We start from the raw sequence: 27,569 nt of genomic DNA, 5'->3' as shown, positions 1-27,569 counted from the left end.
AGCTCATCCCCATCGTCTTCTCAATGAGCCCAGGGGGGTGCATGTGCTTCTACCACCAACCCCATGAGCCACCACTAACTACCACCAGAAGTGGTTATTATTCCAGAGATTAAAAAAAGAGAATACGAAATAAAAGCTGCCTTCACAATTGGCAGTAGCAGCTTCTGTGGTAAGGCAGAGCTGCCTTCCTAACACTAGCATCACATTAGCTTACCTGGATAGGGCTGAGGCAAGGCAAAGCAGTGGAGAGGCCTGCACTGCATGCGTGGACTAAGTAGAGACCAGGGTACCTGTGCAGCCCTCACCTTGCTGCCTCCCTGCCTCCCAGATACGCTGCAGTGAAGCAGGTGTCAGGAGTGCAGCTCCACGACTATGTTATACCCCATAGGCTGCTACTACCAACTAAGACTCTACAGAGCTAAATATGAGTTTACAGCTCCGACACCCAAAACTTCATATTTGGGTCAGCAGCGGGTTTGTGGCCACACCCAGGAAAAACAACCCAAGGAAGAAGCTACCCTTCCTTCTGCAAGGTTATTTGTAATACCACTGCCCCACCTGCGGCAGTTCACAAATATACACCTATGTGGCTTATTTGGTTTAGCTGAACTTTGAGATTCCTTCATAGTAATTTGAAACAAGCAAGCAGCAGCAGCAGAGCTGGCTGGTTCTGGTGGGTCTAGGCCAGAAAACCACAGCCTACTTCAGACAGTGTATGCTGACACAAGGGAGGGGACACAGCTTTCTTCAATTCACACAAAGGGCACTTCCTGAAAAATTCTGAGAATGAAAAAGCTTACGCTCAAGAGCTAAAGGAACACATACCTGAATCCCATTTGTTTCCTTAGTGCGATTTGCCAAGTTTCCAACAATGATAGCTACTAGGTAAGTGCTCATTTTCACACTTGGATAGAACTCATCTTGAACCAATCCATCTGCCAGAGATTTGGTTGCTTTCTGGAAACACAAACAAAATGTAAGTGTTTTAATAGAAACCTAGAGGCCCTGGGGCAAGAGTAAAGCTCAAAGATGCCTACCCTGTGTTGACACAGTAAAAAAACATAGAGTGATGCAAAATATATACAGGCTAGAACTGGAATTAATATGCAAAATGTTAAGTGTAGCATATCAATATTTCCCTAGGCCTGTATTGCCCAATGGTTTGCAATTAGTATTTTGCTGACTGAAACTAAATAGTTGGCAACATGTTTTATGAAAAACTTCACCCCCCAGGTAGGGCATCCTTTTTTCTGTCTGTTCCATGAAAAGTAGTTGAAACAGGGGAGCAATGTTCACCAGATGAGTTAGGACACTCTCTCAGTTTTGGCTCTGTAGTGATGTCACACAATCCATTTAGCTCTGTAATATCACCACAAAGTCAATTCAAACAGAAGGCAATGCTTCCTGAGCTCAGACTGATGTGGTTTCATAATATCCTTTAGTCAAACCTGAATGGCTTCATGGCTACATGACATTACACTCCTTGTATGACCTCTGCTGCCTCAGCAAGCTGCTCTTATTTTTTAAGAAAAACTGTGCCGAAGCTGCAGAATGGACAAAGAAGCAGTGGCAAACAGGCCGTGAATAGCTTGCAAAAGAGATAAAAAGATAAGCAAAGGATTAGGAAAAACTCATACGCGCTCAACTCCCACTTTTGCCCCTACAATTTTGATGCGGCAGTCCTATCACCACACACACATAGAATGAGGCTAACTTATTGATACACACAGACATTATATCTAACAGACTTAAACAAATATGATGAATCCCGGATTCATATCTCATCAGTTGAGCCTCCCTAGAAGACACACTGCAGAGATATCCTATCTGCGGATTGCTTCTCAAACCACATTTTTTAAATGTCTGGCCAGAACCAGAAGACAAAAAACTTATGTCTTTGGTATAGGGTATATAGAGAACACCAACACCACGTAGGTGGTGCTGTGGTCTAAACCACAGAGCCTAGGGCTTGCCGATCAAAAAGTCGGTGGTTCGAATCCCTGCGATGGGGTGAGCTCCCATTGCTCGGTCCCTGCTCCTGCCAACCTAGCAGTTCAAAAGCATACCAGTGCAAGCAGATAAATAGGTACCGCTCCGGTGGGAAGGTAAACAGCATTTCCGTGAGCGCTCTGGTTTGCCAGAAGCCGCTTGGTCATGCTGGCCACATGACCCAGAAGCTGTACGCTGGCTCCCTCGGCCAATAAAGCGAGATGAGCGCCGCAATCCCAGAGTCGTCCATGACTGGACCCAACAGTCAGGGGTCCCTTTACCTTTTATATAGAGAGCATCAACACCTGTCTGAGATTTAACTGACTTGTTGATTGCTATGGCTGAGTCCTGTTCCCTGTTCCATCAATTTCATAGATGCTTCCTCTCCCCAACTCCATTTGTCTCAAGCAGGGATGGAGAACCTGCAGCTCTCCAGATGTTGCTGGACTGGCTGGGGCTGATAGGAATTGGGAGTCCAACATCATCTTACTGCCACAGGTTCTTCACCTTCTGGGTCTCCTGGATCTTAAAGACCATGGGCAAAATGGTGCTGCCATGCTTTTCCATTTCACCCCAACCAGCACCATAAATAGCAACCAAAGAACTATACACAGCTACCATAGCAGCACAGAGAACCAAGTACCACATTTCCCAGTTGGAAAATCATAGACCTTACTGCATTTAACCTTCCAATGGAAAGTGAAGGGGTTACCAAATGCAACACCAGTTTCTGGGAGCAAGCAGGAGAAGGCTATTGCCTTCATAACCAGCTTGTGGATTTCTCAGAGGCATCCAGCTGGCCTTTGTGGGAAACAGGACTTTTTGTACAGCTCTTTTGTTTCCAAGTTCCCTATAGCCACACAATGCCAACATATTCACATTTTTATGCATCATAAAAGCAAAGGCAAAGCACAGAATGCCATGTCATGTGATGAACTAAACAGTTGTTTTGTGCCAACACCATGAGCACATTATTAAGAATGTAAGAGCAAAGTCCCATCTAGTCGGGCATTCTGTTCCCATAGTGGGCAATGAGATGCTTATGGGAATACCACACAGAAAACACAAAGGTGTTCTCCAGCTTGTGATTGCCAGCCACTGGTATTCTGAGACATATATTATATACCAGTGGTTCGATGCTTTTTTCAGCTTGTGAAACAGATCCTCCGATAGATAGCATTCTGGGGGCTGCAGGTAGGTCGGCCACAGATAAACATGGGCAGAACAGTGGTAACAGTGGTTCCAACTCTTAACTTTCTACAGTAGGGCTACATTACAACCATGTAAGAGTCAGAGGTCTCTCTCTCTCTCTCTCTCTCTCTCACACACACACACACACACACACACACACACACACCCCTCCCTCTCCATACAGGTGAGTAAGAGGCATCACCACAGTTCAAGGTCACATTCCAGCCAGGTTTAAAGCACTTAAGGAGCAGAGGGCATGACCTCAGGATAATTCCAAGGGCGGGAAGAGAGGCATTGAGGGCCACCTTCAGCCAGAGGTGCCCATGCTATATATCCAGTAGAGCATAGCAGCATAGGTACCCATCTCCCATGAACAAGAATATGGCAGGATTTTACCTTTGGCATATTTGACAAAGTAGAATGCTGATTATCTCTCTTGACAGAGACTTGGAAAGTGGCTTTGAATGCTGGTTCATCAAAGCACGGAAAAGCTGACCTTGCTGACAAGGGTTCAAACTGGGTTGCTGCAAGCCACCTGATGAAAACCAAAAGAAATTCCATTTGCTATTATCATTATTAGCCATTAGCTGTTGAGAAAAATATACTTAAAAGGAAAATTATATAGCCCTATGCATTTGTTCAGGAAAGACAATACTGCTACCCTGTCAAAAGTTGTACCAAAAAAATGCCAAATTTATTACTACAACATTAGGATCACATGAATATTAGGCAATGCAGCACCTGCTTGGAATTTGCATATTTATTATGATGTATATTTATTACTTCATAATTTCATATGAGTCTTAAAAATAGTTTCTCTGGCCACCTGTAAACAAGCTCTAAGGAGATGTCTACCACTGTACCTTTTAGGTTCCTTATACTAGCCCTAGCTTAATGTACCTTGCAAAAGATCTGCTGTATCCTAATGGATTAAGCTACACAAAGATCTGGCTTTGAAACAAAAATTCTAGATTGAATTCTAGAATTTGGTTCTGAGCAAGGCTTGATAACAAAAACCAAATATAGTTTACAGTCTACATATATGCCTGCATTCTACCTAAAGGAACAAAAACTAGTGGAGAGGATGAACACTTTCCTTTTTACTCCTGAATAACACTTTAGCAGGTTTAATTCCCAGACCCAAAGGCACAGTCAACAACTGCAACATCAAAAGATTACAAAAGAAGTTTTCCTTGTTCAGAATGCTTGAACTTTTCAACACATACTTAACATTTTATGGAGTGCCTTGAATATTCAAAACACTTTGCATACACTCTCAGTAATTCTTAGAGCAATCAAGTTAAGGAAAGCAATGTTATCATCTCCATGTTGCACATGGTCTAAAATTGAATGTAGCTTGCCCAAATCTATCTACTAGGTTTATGGCAACAAAGAGATTTGAACTAGGTTTATAATTTCGTCTTGGGCAGTACACTTTATGTAGATCGCTTGAAAAAATTCAAGGAGGGGGTGGCAGGTTCCGTGAATTATGAGTGAGAATCCTGTGAGCTTCCAGATACTGCTGTACTTCAACTCCCGTAATGTATTACAAATGAGGTAGAAATACATTATTTCCCAACTTTACCTTTTTGTTGAATTTCTGTTGTCATTGTTATAAGCGATTCGGTAAAAGCCAGAGTAACTTTCTGATAAATTAGAGGAATACTCCATGTTGATGTTATATTGTTGTCCTACAAGGAGAGCCTCGGGGGCAAAAATTGCAATCTGGTCATTCAGTGGATATTCCCGAAGCTCGGCTTGCTTTGGCTGGCTTGAGCCTGATGAAGAAAGAGTTACCTTGGTAATGTTAAGTTTTGAGCTGTGAAGAATGATATGCCAGGTCACCTGGAGGACTTTCACAGTTATCTGGACTGAACCCCAAAACTTCATAGTGGTTAAGTTTGGCTGCAAGACAATATCATAATGTACTGGCACAACAGCACCTGGTAGCCTGAAATTTGCCCATGGAAAGGGCTTTCCGTTTGTTGCCAAAGGATATATATCGCCCATTGTGTGGTTTTGCTTATGACAGCCTTCTTTGGTAAAGGTACATTTGGGAAGAAGGTAGATTGCCATTATTACGGAGACAGCAATCACAAGAACAACAGCACAAATCACTGTGGTCCTTACAGATGGTGCAGAACATGATCCATCTGAACTCTGCCTGTAGCCCACTGTGTTACCGCGCAGGCCTGTGCTTCTATTCATAAAAGACATTCCCAGAAGTTTGGCTGACGACTCATAGTCCTCTTCATCCTCATCCATTTCGTGATCTCCAAGACCACGGACAAGGAGCCGAGAACTCCTTGGCTCATACTCCACTTCGTCAGGCTCCAAGGGATGCAAGCAGGGCTCTTTAGCCAGGTCAACTACATCAGGTTCTTCTTCAAACATGCTGTTTTCAATCATATTCCTAGGTAATGGAATTCGATCTGAAACACAAAAGAAGCATATCAGCTGTTTCAATTGTTGGGTGGTTGGGGCTTTTCAAGCATAGTTTGCATGTATGCGGATGGTTGTGTCTCTCATTATGGTACCCATGAAGGAACACAGTGGACATGTGTTCATGCAGGGACAACTTTATGCAGAAGATTTAATTAGCAAAAGTTGCTTAACAAGTGGATGAGTCCATGTCTATGCTAGCTGTAGCCAACAAAGTGCCAGGATAGTATGGAAATTGGGCATATCCACTTGGCAAGGGGCTCTTACACACTTCGGCACCTGAATGAAACTACCAACACCACAAAGTAATACTTCTTACATGAAACCTGTACCATGTATAACAGTTTTATGCTACACTTTCACCACCAAACACTGTGTATTAGAAATGCCTTAATTAAAATGCAATAGATTTAGACTTTTATAAAGAGTATTAATGTAATGCTAACTGTTTTAAATCTGGACAAGCAGCAATTCAGAGCAAACCATGAAATGGAAATCAAGCAATACAGAATAGCCTGGTCTCTGAGCACCTGTGACAAGATTCCTGCTCAATCTTTTATCGAAAACCTCCAAGGAGGATTGAAGTGCCTCCATTATTTCATGCATAAGGATTTTTACCAAGTCAGACTGACAAAGTCAGCATAACACTGGCTTCTATCTGTGACTTTTTCCAGTACAAAACATGCACCACAACTAAATCATTGAGATCATCATCATCACGCATTTGGTTAAAGATTTTCCCAAACTATGGCTCACATTTACATTTATTCATCTTTCTTGCCTTTCTATGCTCAAAGGCAATTGAGGCGGCACACAACTTTATAACAACTATGTCATATAAAACCTCACCTGAGCAAAGCTTCAATAAAGACCATTTGAGTCCAATAATAAAATTCTCCCCCACCCTACCCTTCAAAGCAAACTCATTAAAAAAGGAAGAAAGCATTAGCAAGCAACATTATGCCAATAACTTGCCAAGTATAACCAGCACTATTTTCATTATTATGCAAATTGTTTTGCTGCAGAAAATTGTACTTCCCAAGCTAGCTGCCTGAAGCTGATCGGAATTGCTTTATTTAACAAAAATTTATACACCGCTTGATTGTAAAAAAAAAACCAAAACAAATAAACCTCAAAGCGATGTACAAATGATAAAACAGTAAAACCAAGAAAAAATATTTAAATTGTAGTCCAAAACATATGGAGGACACTAGTTTGTTGAAGGCTACCTTACGAGAGCACAGTACAATTGCTGCTATTATGGTAGCTGTATCACAGATGTTTTCATAGCACTTCTTTCCGCCAACCCATTGGCAATGACTGGTAGAATATTAAGACCCATTTAAAAGATAAAGGTAAAGGGACCCCTGACCACTAGGTCCAGTCATGACCGACTCTGGGGTTGTGGCGCTCATCTCGCTTTATTGGCCAAGGGAGCCAGAGTATAGCTTCCGGGTCATGTTGCCAGCATGGCTAAGCCGCTTCTGGCGAACCAGAGCAGCGCACGGAAACACTGTATACCTTCCCGCTGGAGCAGTACGTATTTATCTACTTGCACGTTGACGTGCTTTCGAACTGCTAGGTTGGCAGTGAGCTGGGACCAAACAACAGGAGCTCACCCTGTCACGGGGATTTGAACTACCGACCTTCTGATCGGCAAATCCTAGGCTCGGTGGTTTAACCCACAGCGCCACCCAAGATAGTAGGCATTTAAATCAATATTCAAAGCGGTAGGACACTGAGTAGCAAATGCTCACCATACCTTCTCTCATCTATGTGCATTAAAGGAAGGGAGAAATGGGGTAAAACATGCATCTAGCTGAAGCAAAAGGGCTATACATTAATTGGTGTCCAAATTCCTATACTTTAGTTAATATTGACCTGTGTTGCATGCGAACAGGGAATCTGATCAGGTTTTTCTAGATCCTTTGTTGCTGCAAGATTCTGTAATTGATAAAAACTGGAGAACTGTGAAATGCCCACATATAACTGCAGTAACAGCAGCTTCTGAAACTTAACATCTGTTTTAAGAGTTTCTCACCTGAGCTTATTTATAAAGATTTGCAACAAAACCCTTCAGGCAATTTTGGTTCAAGTCCTTTGCAGAGAAAGGTATGCTGAACAACTTGTTCTGCTGAAATACCCGGCAGATGGTTACCCTGCACCAGTTTAAGGGAAACTTTTCATATATTAACTTATGAACGTGAACTGGGAGTTGGGGGGATCAATAGAGACTGTCTGTAAAATCAAAACTCCAACTCTGATGTGCCAGAAAGTAAAAGTTACACATATCATGTATGAATTGAAAAACCACGTCTTTCATATTTAAAGTTAACAAGTTCACTGCTACTCTGTAAGCCGTGTGGTTAAAGCTGTATATTTAATTACATGCAACTGACTCACCCACATTTTCATGGTTCCTGAAAACTGGGAGTAGATGTAAGAAGTTAGTTGCATCCTGTATTGTTGTACCACTTTCATTTACCTAGAGAACGACCCACAGCTGACATCTGCATAGGCCATGTTTTCCGCCTCTTTAGCCTAATGCGCTTTAAAAATAGTTTTCAATATTTCAACATTTTAACCAGCGAAAGGAACAAATGATTACAAATCCTACTCAACTCTTTTCCTCTAAAATGAAAGCATAGCTCTTTCCATCCCTTTCAGGGGCACTTAAAATTATTTGCACTGCTTATTGCTCTCGCTAGGAAACAACTCCATGAACATATAGTTAATGGTGGAATTGTGAGGTATTGCAGGAATATAGGGAAGACAGGAGACGCCATATTATTTCAATGAACTTGTTCCTCCTTGGTGAGGGAGGGGAGACATGGGTTATGAACTCCCAAATATAAGTAGCATGTAAACAGCAAGAATTTCAGAAACACTTGACTAAATTCTAAAGAACAAAATTGCTGAGATACGTTGAGCAACACAATCCTTAGGAATTCAACCTAAAAACCTAGCAAGAAGGCAAAGTCAAAAGCCATATCTCATTGAAACAAATGGGACACAGAGGGTACAATCAGAACTTCTTCAAAGGCTGCACTGCAACTAGCTTGGCAGTTGAAAAGGAGACAAAGATTAAATACGGTAACAAACTTAGAGGTTGAAGGAAGGAACATTCAGAACCCGGGAGAGATTAGAAAGTGCTTCCAGAGGTATTTTAAAAAGTTATATACTCAAGGGCCACAAGATGAAATAGAGATTACACAATTTTTGGAGAGAAATGGATTAGCAAAGCTGTCAGAAGAAAATAGAACAATTTTAAATGGCAAAATAACACGACAAGAGATTGAACAGGCCATCCTGAGTCTGAAACAGGGCAAATCACCAGGACCAGATGGACTGACCTCTAACTACTACAAGACATTGAAGGATTATTTGATACAACCTTTGTTGGAGGTCAGTAATGAAATAATGGAGGGGAAGAAGGCGCCTGAATCGTGGAAAGAAGCATTTATCACATTGATTCCAAAGTCAGAAACTGAAAAGACACAACTCAAGAATTACCGTCCCATCTCCCTTTTAAATGTGGATTACAAAATATTTGCAGATGTTTTGGCACGAAGATTTAAGAAAGTTTTAAGTGAGATAATCCATAAAGACCAGGCAGGCTTTCTCCCGGGCAGACATATGTTTACTAACACAAGGAACATCATAGACATATTGGAACTTTTACAAACAAACATAAACACTAAAGCAGTTTTAATTTTTATAGACGCGGAGAAAGCCTTTGACAACATTTCTTGGAAATTTATGAAGGGGAATTTAAAAGAAATGGGAGTGGGACGGGGGTTTGAGAACGGGATTGAGGCAATATATTCAGAACAAAAGGCTAAACTGATAGTTAACAATGTGGTTACAGAAGAGTTTAAAATTGAAAAAGGTACACGACAAGGCTGCCCGATTTCCCCATTACTGTTTATTTCGGTTCTGGAAGTGCTCCTGAATATGATTAGGGGGGACCGGTTGGTGGAAGGGATTCAGGTCGGAGCGAAACAATATAAACTTAAAGCTTTTGCAGATGACCTAGTTCTGACATTACAGGAGCCGGAGTCTAGTTTGAAAAGAGTACTACAACTGATTCAAAACTTTGGTCGAGTGGCAGGATTTAAGTTAAATAAGCAAAAAACTAAAGTTTTGGGGAAAAACGTGACAGATATTGAGTTGGAACAGCTTCAGAAAGAGACAGAACTAAATGTGGTTAAAAAAGTTAAATACCTAGGGGTAAACATAACAGCAAAAAATCTGAGTTTATTTAAAGATAATTATGAAAAATGTTGGTCAGAGATTAAGAGAGACTTGGATAGTTGGTCAAGACTAAAACTTTCTTTGTTAGGCCGAATAGCTGCCATCAAGATGAATGTATTGCCAAAAATGTTATTTTTGTTTCAGACACTGCAGATTGTAGACAAGACAGAGTGCTTCCGGAGGTGGCAGAAAGATATTTCTAAATTTGTCTGGCAGGGCAAAAAGCCCAGAATCAAATTTAAAATATTAACAGATGCGAAAGAAAGAGGGGGCTTTGCCCTGCCAGATTTAAAGTTGTATTATGAAGCTGCAGCTTTCTGCTGGTTAAAAGATTGGTTACTTCTTGAAGATACGGATGTCTTGGATTTGGAAGGTTTTAATAATGCGTTTGGATGGCATGCATATTTATGGTATGATAAAGCTAAGATAAATAAGGCCTTCAAGAACCATATTGTCAGAAAATCAGTTTTTAATGTCTGGACAAAATATAAAGACTTACTGGAGAATAAAACTCCGAGGTGGCTGTCACCCCTGGAGGCTAAGGCTCGGAAAAGAGCCAATATGGAGGCCAACTGGCCAAAATATTGGGAGATAATAGAAAAGGATGGTGACAACTGGAAATTGCAGAGTTTAGAAAAGATGAGAGACAAAGTGCGAGACTGGTTACACTATGCTCAGATTAAAGAAGTGTTTAAAAATGACAAAAAGCTAGGATTCCAAGTGGAAAAGTCAAAGTTAGAAACTGAACTGTTAGAACCTAAGACTAAGGTACTTTCAAGAATGTATAACTTGCTGCTGAAATGGAACACACATGACGAAATGGTAAAATCAACAATGATAAAATGGGCGCAGGATATTGGGTATAATATTATGTTTGAAGATTGGGAAAGGTTGTGGACCTCTGGGCTGAACTTCACTGCATGTAATGCGTTGAAGGAAAATGTGATGAAAATGATGTATAGATGGTACATGACCCCTGTTAAACTGGCTAAAATATACCATTCGTCTGATAGCAAATGTTGGAAATGTAAGGAAAATGAAGGAACATTTTTTCACCTCTGGTGGACCTGCCCTAGAGTGAAGGCCTTTTGGGAGAAGATATATAATGAATTAAAAAAGGTGTTTAAATACACCTTTACTAAGAAATCAGAGGCCTTTCTCCTGGGTATTGTCGGCCAGAGTGTGTTAAAAGAGGACAGAACATTCTTTTTGTACGCAACAACAGCAGCAAGAATATTAATTGCCAAGAATTGGAAAACTCAGGAGCTACCCACTGTGGAAGAATGGCAGATGCAACTGATGGACTATATGCAATTAGCCGAGATGACCGGCAGAATTCGAGACCAGGGAGAAGAAAGGATGGAAGAAGACTGGAGGAAATTTAAGATTTATTTACAAAAATATTGTAATTTGGCTGAGTGCTGAATTGGATGCCAGTGCAGACAATTGTCTACCATTAAATTAGATTTAAGGTTGAATTATATGTTAAACCAAATTAAGATTATTAATTAAGATGAATTAAATGATAATTTGTTTGAAACTAATTTAATAATGATGTAAGTGTATGCGGGAGGTGTGGGGGAGTCCCATGTAACAATTGAGAGATGTTAAATGGACAATGATAAGTGCCTATCTAATATATGCTTTATTTGAAAACTTTAATAAATATATTATAAAAAAAAAAAACAAAGGCTGCACTTGTCAAAAATCCTCCCCCTCTCTTTATCTTTCCTCTGCACTCAGGAAATCTTAGAAATCAATTTGGAATCCAGGTCTCTTTATAAACTGGACTTCATAAGACTCCAAAAGGAACATGCACACTCCAACTTTTCTGCACACTTGTCAAAAAGGAAACCCAAAACAAAGTTTTTAAGAGACACACCCACAAAAATGGTGCTGAAGGACAAACTGCTTGTTTTCCACAATTATCTTCCATTGGTGGTTCCTTTGAGGATTGCACTAGCAGTCTGGCAGCCATTTTTTTCTAACATGATGGGAGCCAATCACATGCAGCAGACTACCACTTTCATGGTTGGGACTTATGTGATCAACTCCCATCATATGACTGTGTATTTACAACATTAAACTTAAATTGGTCTTTCGCCCCCTTGGCAACTTAAATCAAATGTTTAAATCAATTCACCCTGTTATTCATGTGTTTCTATAAAAGGTTTCATCAGCAGACTTCAGTCCCCTTTGCCCTTGGAGAATTACCTTTGTTTTCCTGTATGCAATCCATCTCTGTCAGTATTTGACTGTAATGTAATAATTGTTTGAATCTGTGGGGGGTATTTTATTCCAGCGTAGAGTTATCATATGATTATAGCCTCTCTTCAATGATGTGGTGCTAATACTAGTATGCATCCGGCCGGGTAAGCCAAAACAGGGTAGCATACAAATGTCAGCAGAGCAGATAAGGGTCTTAACAAATGAGATTTGGATTATGGCCTTCTGCATTCTTAACCTGGCTGACCTTAATATTCCATCAGAAAGTGTCAACAGAAATAAAAACTACTAATGTAGTGGGAAATGGCTAAAATGGTTTGCTCATTCTCATTCAATCCTATATCAATCATAGTTTATTTCTAATTCTTTCTTCCAAAGCATCTTAAAAAAAAATAGTAATTAAAATTAATTTAGTTGCATGCTCTTATCACATCCTTCCAATATACTCATTAAAGCTTAATCAGCTTGCCTGGAAGGGGGAAAGGCTAAGTATAAACACATCCCTAAATCTGATACGACAACCACATAACCAGTGTTAGAAACTGAGGTATGAAAACTAGGAGCTAAATGGCACCTTAAACCTAGGTTATGGGTGCAACAATGGAATGTCTAGGCACTCTTTTTTATAACAAGAACACAAAGCTGAAAATGAATGAATTGCAGCTAAAATCTTATGTTCATTTTTCACATGGTCTAGTCCTCATCTTAAGACTGCAAAAAACAAAGTCATGCTTCCCCTGCCTGCCCCCTTAATATTCTTATGAGGGTCCCTCAAAACGGTGCCTTTCTGTAAGGCCAGCTGAGAGGCAGAACCTATCAGCTTGCCTGATGCTGTGATTTCTTGGAAGTCGAGCAGGCAGGAATTTCTCCTCCCACACCCTCAGTGTCAGGAGTGGAGATTTTAATCTGAAATCTTAGGCACAGTGCTGAGTCCAGAGCTCAGAAATTGCTCGCTTTTTAGCACCTAGAGCAAAATGCGCCTAGAACAATGGGAGTTTTGAACGCTGCACATAACATTATGTTTTCTGAACATAGTGGTATGAGAAAACACCTGTCGTTCTGTAACAAGAATCGAAGTCTCTTCTACAAGAACGCAAGACAACTTTTACTCCAGTACCTCCATTAAAACCTAATGATTTCTTGACCTACCTTTGACAAATACCTTGTCTTGGCACATTAAACTCTCAATTCCAGAGATGCCAAAGCAAAGCAAAAAACGTTGGAACACCTCCGACTGTTTCTTATGGAAATAGCGCACAGTTCAAATAATGGTTAAGGTAAACCAAGAACACAACCACCTATGCACATAGACTTAGTCACGCTGAAGAAATAAAAGACTTAAATTGAGAACTGAAAACAAGACTATAGAACACAATACATAATCATTATCTCTTGGATCAATTGGTTACATTGCAGGTGTAATATACAAAGGATATTACTTTATGGGCTTAAGCTAGCCAACTTTAGCCATTCCATTCTCTCAATTTTATCTCTGGCAAATTCAATTTTATCTCTGGCAAAGACACCACCTAGACTGTTAGGAGGAAGAAAGATGAGGGAGCAGGCAGGCACAGGCAACATCAGAGCCTGTCTCCTTCCCTCTACCGAATAAATGTTATATCATTTTATAAAATCATAGAGTTGGGACCCCGTGTTTTAGTCATTTAAAATTGTACACTGCCTTGGGTGCCTCATCAGAAAAGCTATATATAAATGCAACAAAATGAAGAAGAAGAAGAAGAAGAAGAAGAAGAAGAAGAAGAAGAAGAAGAAGAAGAAGAAGAAGAAGAAGCCATCCAACGGAGGGGGTTAATAAGACACAAGATAAAATATCCCAGGATAAGAGACCATGTGAATTGACCCAAAGTGGCACTGGCCCAGTAGCCCATTTCTTCCTAATCTATATCATTTAAGGAAAAGGATTTTAGGACACTTTGGAGGACATTTGTATGGTCTTACTCTAGTATCTCCAGTATCAGGAAAAGGACCTGCTGTAGGTGCCAGTGGTTAAAAATGCAATAACATGCTCCATAAATGAAACCTTGACATGTCTCAGACGAATGCTTGAGGAACATTCTTATGTACAGGCAACTAAGAACTATACCAAAGCAAAGGAGTACTGTCCGTTCTATCTATCTATCTATCTATCTATCTATCTATATCTATCTGTTTTTATATTGTAAACTGCCCTGTGATCCTTAGATGAAGGATCCTATAGAAATGTAATAAATAATAATAATAATAATAATAGTTACTCACTATACTTTCTCAAAACACTAATCAAAGGCAGGAAACCATTTGTTAGGTGGGGAAAAGGGTTTACTTTTAATCCATCCACCTCTCTCGTCTGCAAATGGCCCCCAGCCCCTTTAAGCAAGTTCCACTCTCTCACTTCCTGCCACAGCAAGTTTTTAAAACCAAAAGCCTTGCCCAGTTAGTGAGAAACAAACAGCCTTGGAGTCACTTAAGGGGAGGTGGGGTTGGTGGGTGGGATGTATCATTAGTCCTTCCCACACCTGGAAGGTCATTAGTCCTTCCCACACTTCAAATGCTCCTGTCCCTAGATCAGAGAAAGTAAGCTGTGCCCTCCAGCTGTTGTTGGACTACAACTCCCATCAGTCCCAGCCAGCATGGCCAAAGGTCAGGATTAATGGGAGTTTAATCCAACCAGAGGGCATCATATTTGCAACATCTGCCTCTGGTTATGCTGGCAAATCCGGATTTGGAATCATGCCTTTATGAAGGTAGCATGTTGTCCCATGTATCTCTATTTCTTGTGATAAACTCTTGTGAGCATTTTGCGCAACGTGCATGAATTCAATTTAAGCAGTACGAAGTTTTACAGTCTAAAGCCACACACAAGGCCTCTATACAGGGGGAAATTCCCAGGTCCCAATATTGATTCTGGGGTTTCTTTGTGTTTTTTTGTGCTACTGCTTCATAAAAAAAAGCTTTTTTTAAATGTAGGAAAAGATCACAGAGATTCTTCCATAATTTTAGCATTCTATCTATTTCTAAACTTTAAGACAATTTCACACCTGTGAACTGTTACTCTTGCATTCTGCCTAACAAGTTTCCCTGACATCATCAATTTGATGGTGCCAGATAATGTTTGCCACTCTAAACTGTCATGTAGTTTGGAGATTTGAGAACACCCGTTGCATTTTACAGCTAAATTCTGGCAGGGAATGAAATCTTATACGTGAGAAACAACACAGTTGGTAAAAACAGGAGAGAATCTTATGACACCTTACAGGCAAACAAATGTATTTTACCATAAGATTTCATGGACTACATTTCACTTCATTAGGTGCATGAAATGTTGTCCTCCTAAGTAACAACACAATTATTATCTTCTGACTTCAGTTTACAATCCCCCGCCTCAACTATATGCATATATATACACATGTAACACAGGGCAACACTTCATTCATCTCCTGAAATAAACTGGTCTATGAAACCTCACACCATGTTTTTCTTAAGTCTTGAAGGGAGCCACAAGACTCATTGCTGCAATCATCATGTAAATAGTATGGGAGTAAAACAAACAATTAATTTTGCAGTTACACTGAATGGCTTCAAAGGTTTTAGCTTTTTATAAACAGCCCCCCCCCACAGCTGCTAACAATCCTTGCACTAAGAACTCAAGTAGTAGTCTTGGTTCTCCTTTTGTTTAGGCGAGATGTGGTTTGTGGATTTACTCTAAATAGCATTAACTTTTAAAAAAGGAGATATGCAAGTTTATTAAACAAAAATAATGGGCAATTATTTAGAGTTCATGGGTAGAGAAGGCAACGCTTCTTGTCCCAGACACTTAAGTGTTTCGCTAGGTGTCCCCTCCCCACACCAAGCCCCACTAAAGTCAAGTTTGTTGGCCTACTGAACAACAGTCAGCATGTCTAAAGTTTGTCGCCATCTTCCATCCTAGCATTGAGTCTTTGGGCTGAAAACAAAACCGACACAGCGGGGACATTTGAGCAAACCAGCGCATAGTTCGAAGGAGCTTTTGGAAATGGAAAAGTCAATAAACCAAGAGAGCAAGTTACAACAGGTTGGGGAGCGTCTGCCTCATTCAAGATGGGGCTGCTGCCCCAAGGCCAAGGTTGTGGCTCTTCGCAGGTACCCTTCCAAAGAAGGACTCTTGTCCACACGGACAGGCCACTCCAGCCCCACTGAAAGCTCTTCCTCCCTGGAAGGGTCGCCTAGCTGGGCGCTCCTACTTTTCCGATCCAGAGGCGCTGGTGCGCCTCAGAAGCGCCTCGCTTCAGGCCACGAGGAGGCTTCCTCCCGCCAAACTTTCCTTTCCAGGAGCCTCGGGGGTCGTCCGAGCTCGCTTAGCTCAGAGCTTCAAGTTGCGGGTGGAGGCGAGGCGGAGGGTGGGCGCGCGCGCATGGCTCCTTCACCCCGGCGCTTTCCTTTTGGGGAGGCGACCCCCTGACCTTCAGGCTGCGCGCGGCCTTGCGCGGATGCAGCAAGTCTCCCTTTCCCGGCACAGCCGCCGGGGCGCACGGCCTCTCTCTTGTTGCCGCCTCGGGGCCGGGTGCTTTCTGCCAGCCTCGGAGCTCTCCTCCAGCAGCAGCAACAGCATGAGGGGCGAGGAGGAGTCTGGTTACAGCCGGCGAGCCGAAAGGCCAGACAGAGAGACAGAGGGGAGGAAGGAGCTGTCGTACTCACCGTTACTGGGGAAAGGCTCCATTTTCCCGCGAGCAAAAAGCCCAAACAAGGGCGGGGTGGCGGGAGGAGGAGAAACACACACGCAAATGAAGAAGAAGAAAGCAGAACCCCGCCGCTGCGGCTCCTCCTCACTCCGCTTCCTCCGCCCCGCAGGGAGACAGCTGCATGTTGCCCGGGCGGCTGCGGCGGCCGGTGCTCAAATCCGCTGCATGCATGTAATAATATCGGTCGACAGCAGGGAAAACAACAGCCCGGATGACGACGAAGGCCAAAAAAACAGAAAGGAGGGGAAAAAGAGGGTCTCCGGCGCTGCTGCGCTTCCCCTTCTTCTCGGCACGGCGGCGTCCCCGGCTAGCTTCGCCTCTCGCACCAACCCCGGCCGACCATTTTCTGCTCCGGGGCTTGTGCAATCCCTCCCCCTGCCTGGGCTGGGCTGCTTCAGACGGAGCAGCGCCTGCCGCCTCGGCTGCAAGAGCAGGCGGTGGGAGAGGAAGCTCGCAGCTTGTCTGGCTAGGCGCCTTGCTCCGCGGCCATCGGCGCCACATCCAGGAGGAGAGGTCGACGCGCCGTTTCGCAGCACTTGCAGTATCTGTTCCTGTAGTTGCGTGTGTGTCATAGCTGTCAACTTTTCCCTTTTCTTGCGAGGCATCCTATTCGGAATAAGGGAATTTCCCTTTAAAAACGGGAAACGTTGACAGCTATGGGGTGTGTGTATGCGTTTATTAATCTGGAATAATTCGCCATCGTTGTTTCCTATATGGCCAAGCATTGATTTGCACGCACACCCCACCCATAACCGGATTAGAATGGGATCCGGCTGCGATCCTAAACCTAATCATAAATCCCACTGAGCCAAGTAGACGTGAGCTCTGAGTAAACATGCTTAGGATCGGGTTGCTAGCCCTAAATATGCAGTAAAGACTAGGAGCTACCATTTTCCCAGCCCTTGGTTGTGAGCGCAAGTAATGTGTCTGTTTTAAGAGATCGGGGGTGGGGGCGAGTTAAATTATTTTGAGTATGCATTTGCGGCTTCTAGGGCTTTCCCCCTCCCATCTTTAACCTTTCCACGTTTCACTGAATCAAACAGGGCGTAAGAATTACCGCGCATACTGTTCCTATTGGGTAAAAATTATGACAGGGCACCTCTGCGTGACAACTGCGTAGCAAGTAGGAATTTGGCAGGCGATGCTTCTCCCCCACATCAACAGATAAATTATCGTCCTCCCACAGCTGGTAAAGGTGGTGTGATATCAGTATCATTTTCGAACTGGAACTCAGTGGCGTAGCGTGGGTTGTCAGCACCCGGGGCAAGGCAAGTAATTTGCGCCCCCTAACCCGTGGATTTGCGCCCCCTAACCCGTGGATTTGCGCCCCCTAACCCATGGATTTGCCCTAACCCCAGATGTTGCGCCCGGTGCGGCCGGCCCCCCCTGCACCCCCCACGCTACGCCACTGCTGGAACTTGGTCATTTTGGAGGGAGATAAATGTGAGGATTACCCATAAGGAAAATGACTTACGATAGTGCAGTAGTTTCATGGTTTGTCACCAAATGGTAACCTGATGTGTGTTGGCCAAGCAGCTTTTAAAAGAAACAAAAACCGCTATGGAAAACCAGCTGGCCATATACTCAGCTAAGATTTGACTATGCATGTTGGACCAATCCACCTCCAAGTTAATGTCATGGGCATTGCCAATTAAGATCAAATGCAAGCTCTGCCCTCTTCTGTTGAGTCATAGGATCCATCTTTTGGCCAAGACCTATATTTTGGGTTCCCATTTCCCCAGTTCCTTGCCCTGCCCCAATTTTTGCTATTGTTGGTGTGTCTAGATGCACTTGACTGTGGTGCACCCATGAGTGGTGGATTAAAATGCTGTATCGCAGATGACACCCTCCCAGTTGTGTGTCTGATTTGTGATGACCCAAAGCATGTTCTGTGATTGAGACCCCCAGTTCTTGATTCCCCCACCCCATACATGTTTTGGCTGCTGCTGGTGAGCATTAGTGCGCTTGACTGTGCCATGCACTTGGAGGGGGCTCTGGGCCAGGTGGGATCCAATGCCATCTTGTAGAAGACCCTCACCTGGATGCGTGGGTACATAATGTGTGGTGGCTCAAAGCGTATTTTGCTGGTGGCACCTCAGTTCTTGATTTGTTATGATCCTAGGATATCATCTTGCATTTTGAGCGTTTCGCAAGCATGGTAATTTGGATTGGTGAAAATTATTGTTGTGTTTGTAGTGGAGAGTCCCCCAAGAAATTGCCCCATGTATAGATGCATTTCGATCACATTTTTCGACAAATCTTACACCTAGAGACAGTTGCCCTATGCCAGAAATATATGCTGTTTCCTTGGCTAAAACTGAGAATCTCATAGATGTGTTAGCCTTCACTACAGGATCTCCCTCATAATTTGGCTACACAACTTTATTAATGCATTCTGTGTTGTTGCAGTTGCCTGACCCAGTTCCCATTAAAAAAACCAACACCAAACAATTCATACTCTGTCTCAACACAAAGCTGTAAGAGGTCTATCATGTCAACTGCTTTATATACTGGTCTTATTATGAAGACCGAGGTTATGTGACTCACAATGGTTATTATATTGTACAGCTTCTGTTTATTTTCCTCAAAAGCTTTTGCAGAAAACTCAATAAGCTGCTGTGCAATTAGCACCTTTTTCCTGTTCATGACAGGATGTTAGAAGCATCTTCATCTGATCTACTGTACCATCCATTTTGAGTGCTCTCTTGCAGTTTCATTGTAGTCTTTGTACTTGGTACAAATTTGGTAATGCATGTGCCCTGTACCCCTTGTACTACTGGTTAGGGAAATAAAATGCAAAAATGACATACAAGTTCTTTTAAAAAAGCTAAGTATGTTAATCAGGGAGAAGCCATGCATGGCAAAATCCATGACTACATACCTTTCTGTAGGGGTCCAACATTCAGTTAGCAGCCCCACTTTTAACACATCTGGTGGAGAATCTGCTTTCTATGTAGTTCCCCATATCCAGGTTTTCCTGTTCAAGTTGAACAGTCCCTTTCCAAAATAAAAAAAATTCCTTTTTTTCTTTTTTGTTTTGTTTTGACTACAACAGACCAACACGGCTACCTACCTGTAACTAGTCCCTTTCCACCCACCTCTTTGGGGTGACTTTCCCCCCTTTTTCCTTTTTGCTGAAAGGCAAATAGGCACTGTTCTGAATGTGCCTAAGTGTGGTGTGCAACCAAGAATGCAGAGCCAGGCAACATTTTCAAAAGGAAACTTCCGTTTATTGTAAAGTAAAAAAAAAAGGATATGAAAGCATATAAATCACAGTGCAGTTGAGGACTAATTTATGTACAACAGCCTAAGCAGGTGCATTTGATTATCGCCCTAACACATTCATAACTCTAAGTGGAAGAATTTAAGAATTCCATACAAGAAAAAGGAAAAATGGAAGGTTTGGAGTACAACCAAGTGTCATACAAATTCCCAGAGACAGAAATGGGTTATAAAGATATACTTCTCTTGGCTCAGATTGGGAAACGCCTGGCTGCTGGGTGGATGAAAAGATGTGGAGGAGCTCTTGATTAAAAGCAGGAGTGGGATGCCTCATGCCTGCAAGGTTCATCCATCTGGGATATGCTCCAAACCTGAGGCACCAGGACCCCCTCCAGAACTTTGGGGCCTTCAATCCAATGAAAGCTGCCTTTGTGAGAGCACCTAGAAAGAGGAACCAGGTGGAGCTCAAAAAGGCTAATTAACATTTCAAAAACAAATTTCCTGGATATGCTTTTACCTCTCACAGATGTGTCTACCTGTGGGAGTGTGAGGGAGTGGTTTTAATGACATCCAAATGAAAGGTGAGCATGTCTCCTTGCTTACCTGCGAAAATGGTAGGGCCCCAAATTTTTATGGCTCTTCTCCTTGCCCCAGGGAAGATGTGCAGCACGACTTGTGCTGACTTAACAATTTTTAGATAAACAACCCTTGATCTACCCTTAGCCTTGCTATGAATGATACATAATGGGGAGAAATTAACCTCTAGCCAGGCAGTGCACTTTGGCAACAGGCCTGTATCAGGGACTCCTTTTTGAAGTTTGAATATGTCATCTTGCCTTGCTGTTCTGCTGCAATTAAAGCCAGGGTGCTTGCATTCATGTCATGTAACATTCAATGGAGACAAGAGGGCCAGAGCAGGGAGGAAGAAGGCAAAGGGGAATATGTCTCAGACTGCGTTATGGCTGATACCACACCGGTCTCTTGAGATGAACCAAAATTCTGGTGCCATGAGCAGTCCTCAGGTATGTGTCTGAAGCCTTCTAGCTATCTTCTGCTTCTTGAAATAGTTGCAGATATCCATAGCTAAAGAAAGAGCAACAGCTCTGCTTCTTTGCTTTCTCTAACAACCTAATACAGGAAAACACTGTACTTTTTCTTTCTACTTTCAACTGATCAATCCTGTAGCAAGTAAGTTTCTGTTTCCCAAGAAAGCGATTTTTGCTACCCATTTCCTGAGAACCATGTCAGCACTTTTCATTTCTGTTTTTGGCCACTGTCCCCACCTACCTCTCAAAAAGCAGGAGCAGGTCCAGGACCACCCCAAACTCACCACCCGAGTACCACAACACCTCTGTTTATATTACTGTATCACTGTATTTCTAGGGTTTCCAAATCTTGTAACATTTACAGAAGCAGCATCACTGGATCAGAACAAGCAGCACGGAGATGAGCTGTCTGCTGGTCCAGGAAGGCTCTTTTCTGGAAAAGGACAGGATGCTGTCCTGGCGTGGCATCCATCCTCAATAAGAGCGGTTTCAGAGATCACTCTAAACCTCAGGATGTGAGTGTGCTTACTACTAAATGTACTTCTTTATTGTAATGTAAGTGAACCCTTGACCTTCTCCTGTGGGCTCCCCCATGGATAATACACAGCCATAATGGCTAGTAGCCATTGATAGACTTATCCATGAATCATGATGACTCATGAATCATAACCTTAAGAAGAGCCCTGCTGAATTGGACCAAAGGCCCATCTAGTCAAGCATCCTGTTCTCACAATGCCCAACCAGATGTCCATGTGAAGCCTGCAACCAGGGCACAACAGTACAGTCGTACCTCGAATCCCGAACGCCCTGGAACTCAGACGTTTTAGCTCCCAAACGCCGCAAACCCAGAAGTGATTGTTCCAGTTTGCAAATGTTCTTTTGGAACCCAAACGTCTGATGGGACTTATGATGGGCAGCAGGAGCTTCCTGCAGCCAACCAGAAGCCACAATTTGGTTTTCGAAAATTTTGGCAGTTGAATGGAGTTCCGGAACGGATTCCGTTCGACTTCCAAGGTATGGTTGTACTCTCCCCATTTGTGTCCCATCAACTGAGAATCAATGGTCATTCTTTTATAAGAGCTGTTTAACTGGATCACAAGAAACGAGCAAGAAAATGGCCAGTCCAGTGTAGTAACGTGAGGCTGCTTAAAAAATCATTGTAAACAACTAAAATTATGGTTTTACTGAAGATTGAATAGAATTGGATTAACAGAGAAGAGGCAAGAGAAAAAGTTAACATGAGGAACTAAAGGGGAGGAGGGAAGTCAAAGGGAACTTATGGAAACTCTTAGTTTATGATTGTAAACCTGAAAATCTAAATAAATTTTTAAAAAAGAATGAGATGATACACACCAGAACTGGTTAATTGATACCAAATTAGTTCGGTGCTGTTGTATCAAACCTTGTATTATCAGCTGCCAGTTTTTAACTCTAAATTTCTTCAGTACCCCAAGATCACCAGCGACAGACATGGAAACTTTTTATGTAGGGTATAATGTGTAACTCATATTAATGGTAAAAAATATACACAGTGAAACCATGGGCGTAGCTAGAATTTATTTTAGGGTGGGCAGGCTTTATGTTGTGGAGACAGAACCAAGTCATCTGTAATGCAATTGGTCAGTTAGTTAAGCATTTTTATTTATTTACTTCATTTAGGAGGGGCAGTTGCTCCCCTTGCAACCCCATGGCTATGCCCGTGAGTGAAACAAGCATCTGTAGTACTAGCATAGTAGAAGAACAAACATTGCAAGGAAGGCAAACAATTTCACCAAGAAGATAGTTAACACAAATACAATAGATAACTAGTTTCACAGTGATCTTGTTTGCTTTACAAACAGGTGAAGATAGCATATTGTGCCGGGGATCCAAAGTCCTTCATGCAGAAACAGGAAGCATGTCATACATACCTGGGGGCAGAAGCAGTACTGTGCTTCACAGGGTGATCCTCTGGTGCCCTCCTGACTAGAACAGGCTATGAAGGGCTTCTAATGCTACTGCCATGAGCAAGTTAGAACAGCAAGCATGGCGCTTTGGATATCAGCCTTAAGAAAGTCAGAAAAGTTTTACCTGTAGCTAAATATTTGGAAGTAACTAATGATGATTACTTCTTCATTTATAGCTTCAGGACTGATTTGGGGGATTTTGAGCTTTCGTGGCACTTTGCAGAAATACTTTGGTCTTGGTTTGGCATTTAGCAATCCAGGAAAGGCAACTGCCGATTCCAGACACCACCATCCCATCCATGCTTGCAGGATGTTAGACCAAACAGGATTTTGTTCTTCTCTGGGCTGCCCATCTACCTACCGCGTGTGTAGATAATTCTGCCCTGCTTGAACAGAGCATGGAGACATTAATAGATGTGACAAAAAGCCACAACATTGGAGACTGAGGAAGAAGGAGAAAGATTATTCCTATCAAAATAATCTATATCTTTCAGTCTGTAAACCAATCCCATCCTATCTTCACCATTCTGGAGACTGATTTCACAGGAAATTCATGCTAATATGTGACCAGATAGCAACCCACAGTGCAGACTGGACCAATTGCTGGTGCAGTTGTGAGGTTAGGGTGTACACTATGTCTGGAATGATGTTGGCACCTGCCAATGCATCCCAACAATATTGTTCCTGATTTAAATGATTTAAGGAGTACAGCAACCCTTCATCCCATATACAACTCCCAGGAAGCACTACTTTATGTCTGTGCACCAGTGTGCATACAATCACACTCTTTCTTGACATCATATTTCCTCTAGTTACACTGACTGTAACAGTATCACTACTAAGCAGTGACAAAATGGATTATTTAAAACCCAAGAGGGATTTTAGGATGACAGGACAGATAAAATTTTAACACCAAATATTTTATGAAGGCTAAACACTGTGGAATAAAGCAGAGAGAAATTGTCACTTGCTGCAAATCTGCATGCTAACGTTAACAACTGGTAGCAAAACCAAGAAGCGGTTTCTGTAAATATATGGTTAATGGTAATTTAACTGTTACCTATTTAGTGGCCCAATTTATATATGCAGCAGGCTGCAAGGGCAGCAGCTTGTACTGTAGTTCAACCACATGAGCGGAGCATCTTGTGGCAATTTTGTGTAAGTGGCTCCCCATATGGTGTGAGTGGGTATTATTTATCATATTCTGTTTTATAACCATTCCCAAAGTGGCTTACAAAATATGCTTTAAAAAAACAACATTTAAGTCTGGCATCAGAAAAAGTACCATCCCAAATATGCATCAGTTTCCAGAACATTTAACCAATCATGTTTTTCCTCGTATACGCAAGACATTAGGAAATTAGCACCATTCAAAAATGAACAAATGAAAGAGGAAAAGAGGAGAGGAATTTGAGTGGAGCCTCACAATATATACAAAAATATTTTATGTTGTGCCAGCACTTTCTGTCTGGGAGTGCTCTTTATTTGCATAGTAATAAAATCATGCAAATAATTAAAAACTTACATGATGTTGACTGTCATCTAATAATCATTCATAATGTCCCATACGATTCATCGTTAGGCCCATAGCATCCGTACAGTTCTGTTTCCAACATAAATTTCACTAGATCATTGGAAACTCTTGTAATTTTTCAATAGAAAAGAAGTGTCTCTACAGCAGAGGTTTCCAAACTTTTCCTGCTGGTAACACACGTTTTAGATATGCATCATTTCACGACAAAGTAATTCAGTTTTACTAACAAACCGCAGGTTAAATTAACCCCTTCCCAGCCCCGGGCACACCTACACACTGCAGATGACAATGTGTCATGACACAGTTTGTAAAGCTCTGATCTACAAGATTATTTAGGTGGTGTTTCCTGCCTTCCTCCTGGTTCTTTATTTGGCCTCTGCCAACCAGGAAGTGGAATTCACTAAGGCCCTCCTAGGCAAGGGAGTGCAGCTAAGCTGCTGAAACTCGCTCAGCCCTTGTCAGGTAGAGGAAAACGCAAGAGTAGGAAAGATTATGTCTGCTGCAAGCACCAGTACAATTCTACAGAAACTGACAGGTAGCCTTGAAAAATGTTGTTCTGAACTGTATAGAACTAAATAGTCATGACAGATTACGGTCATAGTGACAACCACTACATGGCTGCATTCAACAGAGAATTTGGATCATAAGATCCGTGGCTTTTAGAAATTAACAGGATGTAGTTTATGGAGACAACTCTTGACAGTCGACAAATGAGCACAATGTACCTCAGATGATAAAGAGTGCTTCTTTTTGGCATTCATTTCACAAAGGAGGAAAACAACCACCATGCATTATAGAAGCACTGGAAAATAAGAGAGAATGAAACTGAAATGGAATTCAACACTAGCTTGAAATCCGACTGTAGTCAAAAGTGAGCAAGAAGATCATGGCTAATCCTCAAAATTTGTATTGAAAATATACCCGGTGGTGTTTGATGAAAGGTGGACCAGGCTACTGTTTTTCATGAGTTCTTCTCAGCCATCGAAAATAATGTAAAATATCTGACTAATAGTCAATGTTCATAATTTACCCTCTTCTCCCCCACTCTACTGCCCTCTGCAGACCAAGAGGAGGCTTCCAATATTAATACTGTGGCAGTAAAAAGCCCTGGCAAATACCGTATTTTTTGCTCTATAAGACTCACTTTTTCTCTCCTAAAAAGTAAGGGGAAATGTGTGTGCGTCTTATGGAGCGAATGCAGGCTGCACAGCTATCCCAGAAGCCAGAACAGCAAAAGGGATCGCTGCTTTCGCTGCGCAGTGATCCCTCTTGCTGTTCTGGCTTCTGGGATTCAGAATATTTTTTTTCTTGTTTTCCTCCTCCAAAAACTAGGTGCGTCTTATGGTCTGGTGCGTCTGTTTGCAAATAGCTAAATTTACCATCCCAATCCCAAAGAAGGGCAGTGCCAAAGAATGCTCCAACTACCGCACAATTGCACTCATTTCACACGCTAGCAAGGTTATGCTTAAAATTCTACAAGGAAGGCTCAAGCAGTATGTGGACCGAGAACTCCCAGAAGTGCAAGCTGGATTTAGAAGAGGCAGAGGAACCAGAGACCAAATTGCAAACATGCTCTGGATTATGGAGAAAGCCAGAGAGTTCCAGAAAGACATCTACTTCTGCTTCATTGACTATGCAAAAGCCTTTGACTGTGTCGACCACAGCAAACTATGGCAAGTTCTTAAAGAAATGGGAGTGCCTGATCACCTCATCTGTCTCCTGAGAAATCTCTATGTGGGACAAGAAGCTACAGTTAGAACTGGATATGGAACAACTGATTGGTTCAAAATTGGGAAAGGAGTACGACAAGGCTGTATATTGTCTCCCTGCTTATTTAACTTATATGCAGAATTCATCATGCGAAAGGCTGGGCTGGATGAATCCCTAGCCGGAATTAAGATTGCCGGAAGAAATATCAACAACCTCACATATGCAGATGACACAACCTTGATGGCAGAAAGTGAGGAGGAATTAAAGAACCTTTTAATGAGGGTGAAAGAGGAGAGCGCAAAATATGGTCTGAAGCTCAACATCAAAAAAATAAAGATCATGGCCACTGGTCCCATCACCTCCTGGCAAATAGAAGGGGAAGAAATGGAGGCAGTGAGAGATTTTACTTTCTTGGGCTCCATGATCACTGCAGATGCTGACAGCAGCCACAAAATTAAAAGACGCCTGCTTCTTGGGAGAAAAGCAATGACAAACCTAGGCAGCATCTTAAAAAGTAGAGACATCACCTTGCCAACAAAGGTCCATATAGTAAAAGCTATGGTTTTCCCAGTAGTGATATATGGAAGTGACAGCTGGACCATAAAGAAGGCTGATCGCTGAAGAATTGATGCTTTTGAACTATGGTGCTGGAGGAGACTCTTGAGAGTCCCATGCACTGCAAGAAGATCAAACCTATCCATTCTTAAGGAAATCAGCCCTGAATGCTCACTGGAAGGACAGATCCTGAAGCTGAGGCTCCAATACTTTGGCCACCTCATGAGAAGAGAAGACTCCCTGGAAAAGACCCTGATGTTGGGAAAGATGGAAGGCACAAGGAGAAGGGGATGACAGAGGATGAGTTGGTTGGATAGTGTTCTCGAAGCTACCAGCATGAGTTTGACTAAACTGTGGGAGGCAGTGGAAGACAGAAGTGCCTGGCGTGCTCTGGTCCATGGGGTCACAAAGAGTCGGACACGACTAAACGACTAAACAACAACAACAAAATTTACCATCTACATCATATTTCTGGTGTACAGGCAGGTAATTGGAACTAACAGCTCTTACCAACATAGGCTTCGAAAGCATGATGCTAACAATACAGACCTAAAGCATTTAACCATCTTCAAATATCTAAAGACCTATCACATGGAAGATGGAGCAAGCTTGTTTTCAGACACTAGGTCCTGAAACAATGGATTCAAGTTACAAGAAAGGTGGTTCCGACGAAACACCAGGAAGAATGTAAGAGCTGCTCAACAGGAATGGTCTCACATGGTAGTTTTTGAGTTCT

The 27,569-nt window shown here is 42.2% G+C and overlaps 1 protein-coding gene across 3 annotated transcripts in view; it reads right to left on the bottom strand.

The window, feature by feature from the left end:
* Positions 1-18,045, bottom strand: part of LNPEP (leucyl and cystinyl aminopeptidase) — a 45,519-nt gene extending 27,474 nt beyond the window's left edge. The window contains exons 1-4 of one of the 3 annotated variants that reach the window (XM_083576619.1): positions 16,777-18,045; positions 4,766-5,612; positions 3,577-3,715; positions 826-957 (exon numbers count right to left, since the gene is read on the bottom strand). In XM_083576619.1, coding sequence (XP_083432745.1) covers positions 826-957; positions 3,577-3,715; positions 4,766-5,612; positions 16,777-16,798 — 1,140 coding nt within the window. In that variant the 5' untranslated portion in view covers positions 16,799-18,045. Of the gene's footprint in view, positions 1-825; positions 958-3,576; positions 3,716-4,765; positions 5,613-16,322; positions 16,749-16,776 lie in introns of those variants that run through there. The other 2 variants (XM_083576621.1, XM_083576620.1) reach the window with 2 other exon arrangements.
* Positions 18,046-27,569: the final 9,524 nt, after the last annotated feature.

The sequence above is a fragment of the Podarcis filfolensis genome (assembly GCF_964270895.1).
Source record: "Podarcis filfolensis genome assembly, chromosome: 11".
NCBI classification, from domain to species: Eukaryota; Metazoa; Chordata; class Lepidosauria; order Squamata; family Lacertidae; genus Podarcis; species Podarcis filfolensis.
This window is presented reverse-complemented; position numbering and strand designations above follow the sequence as displayed.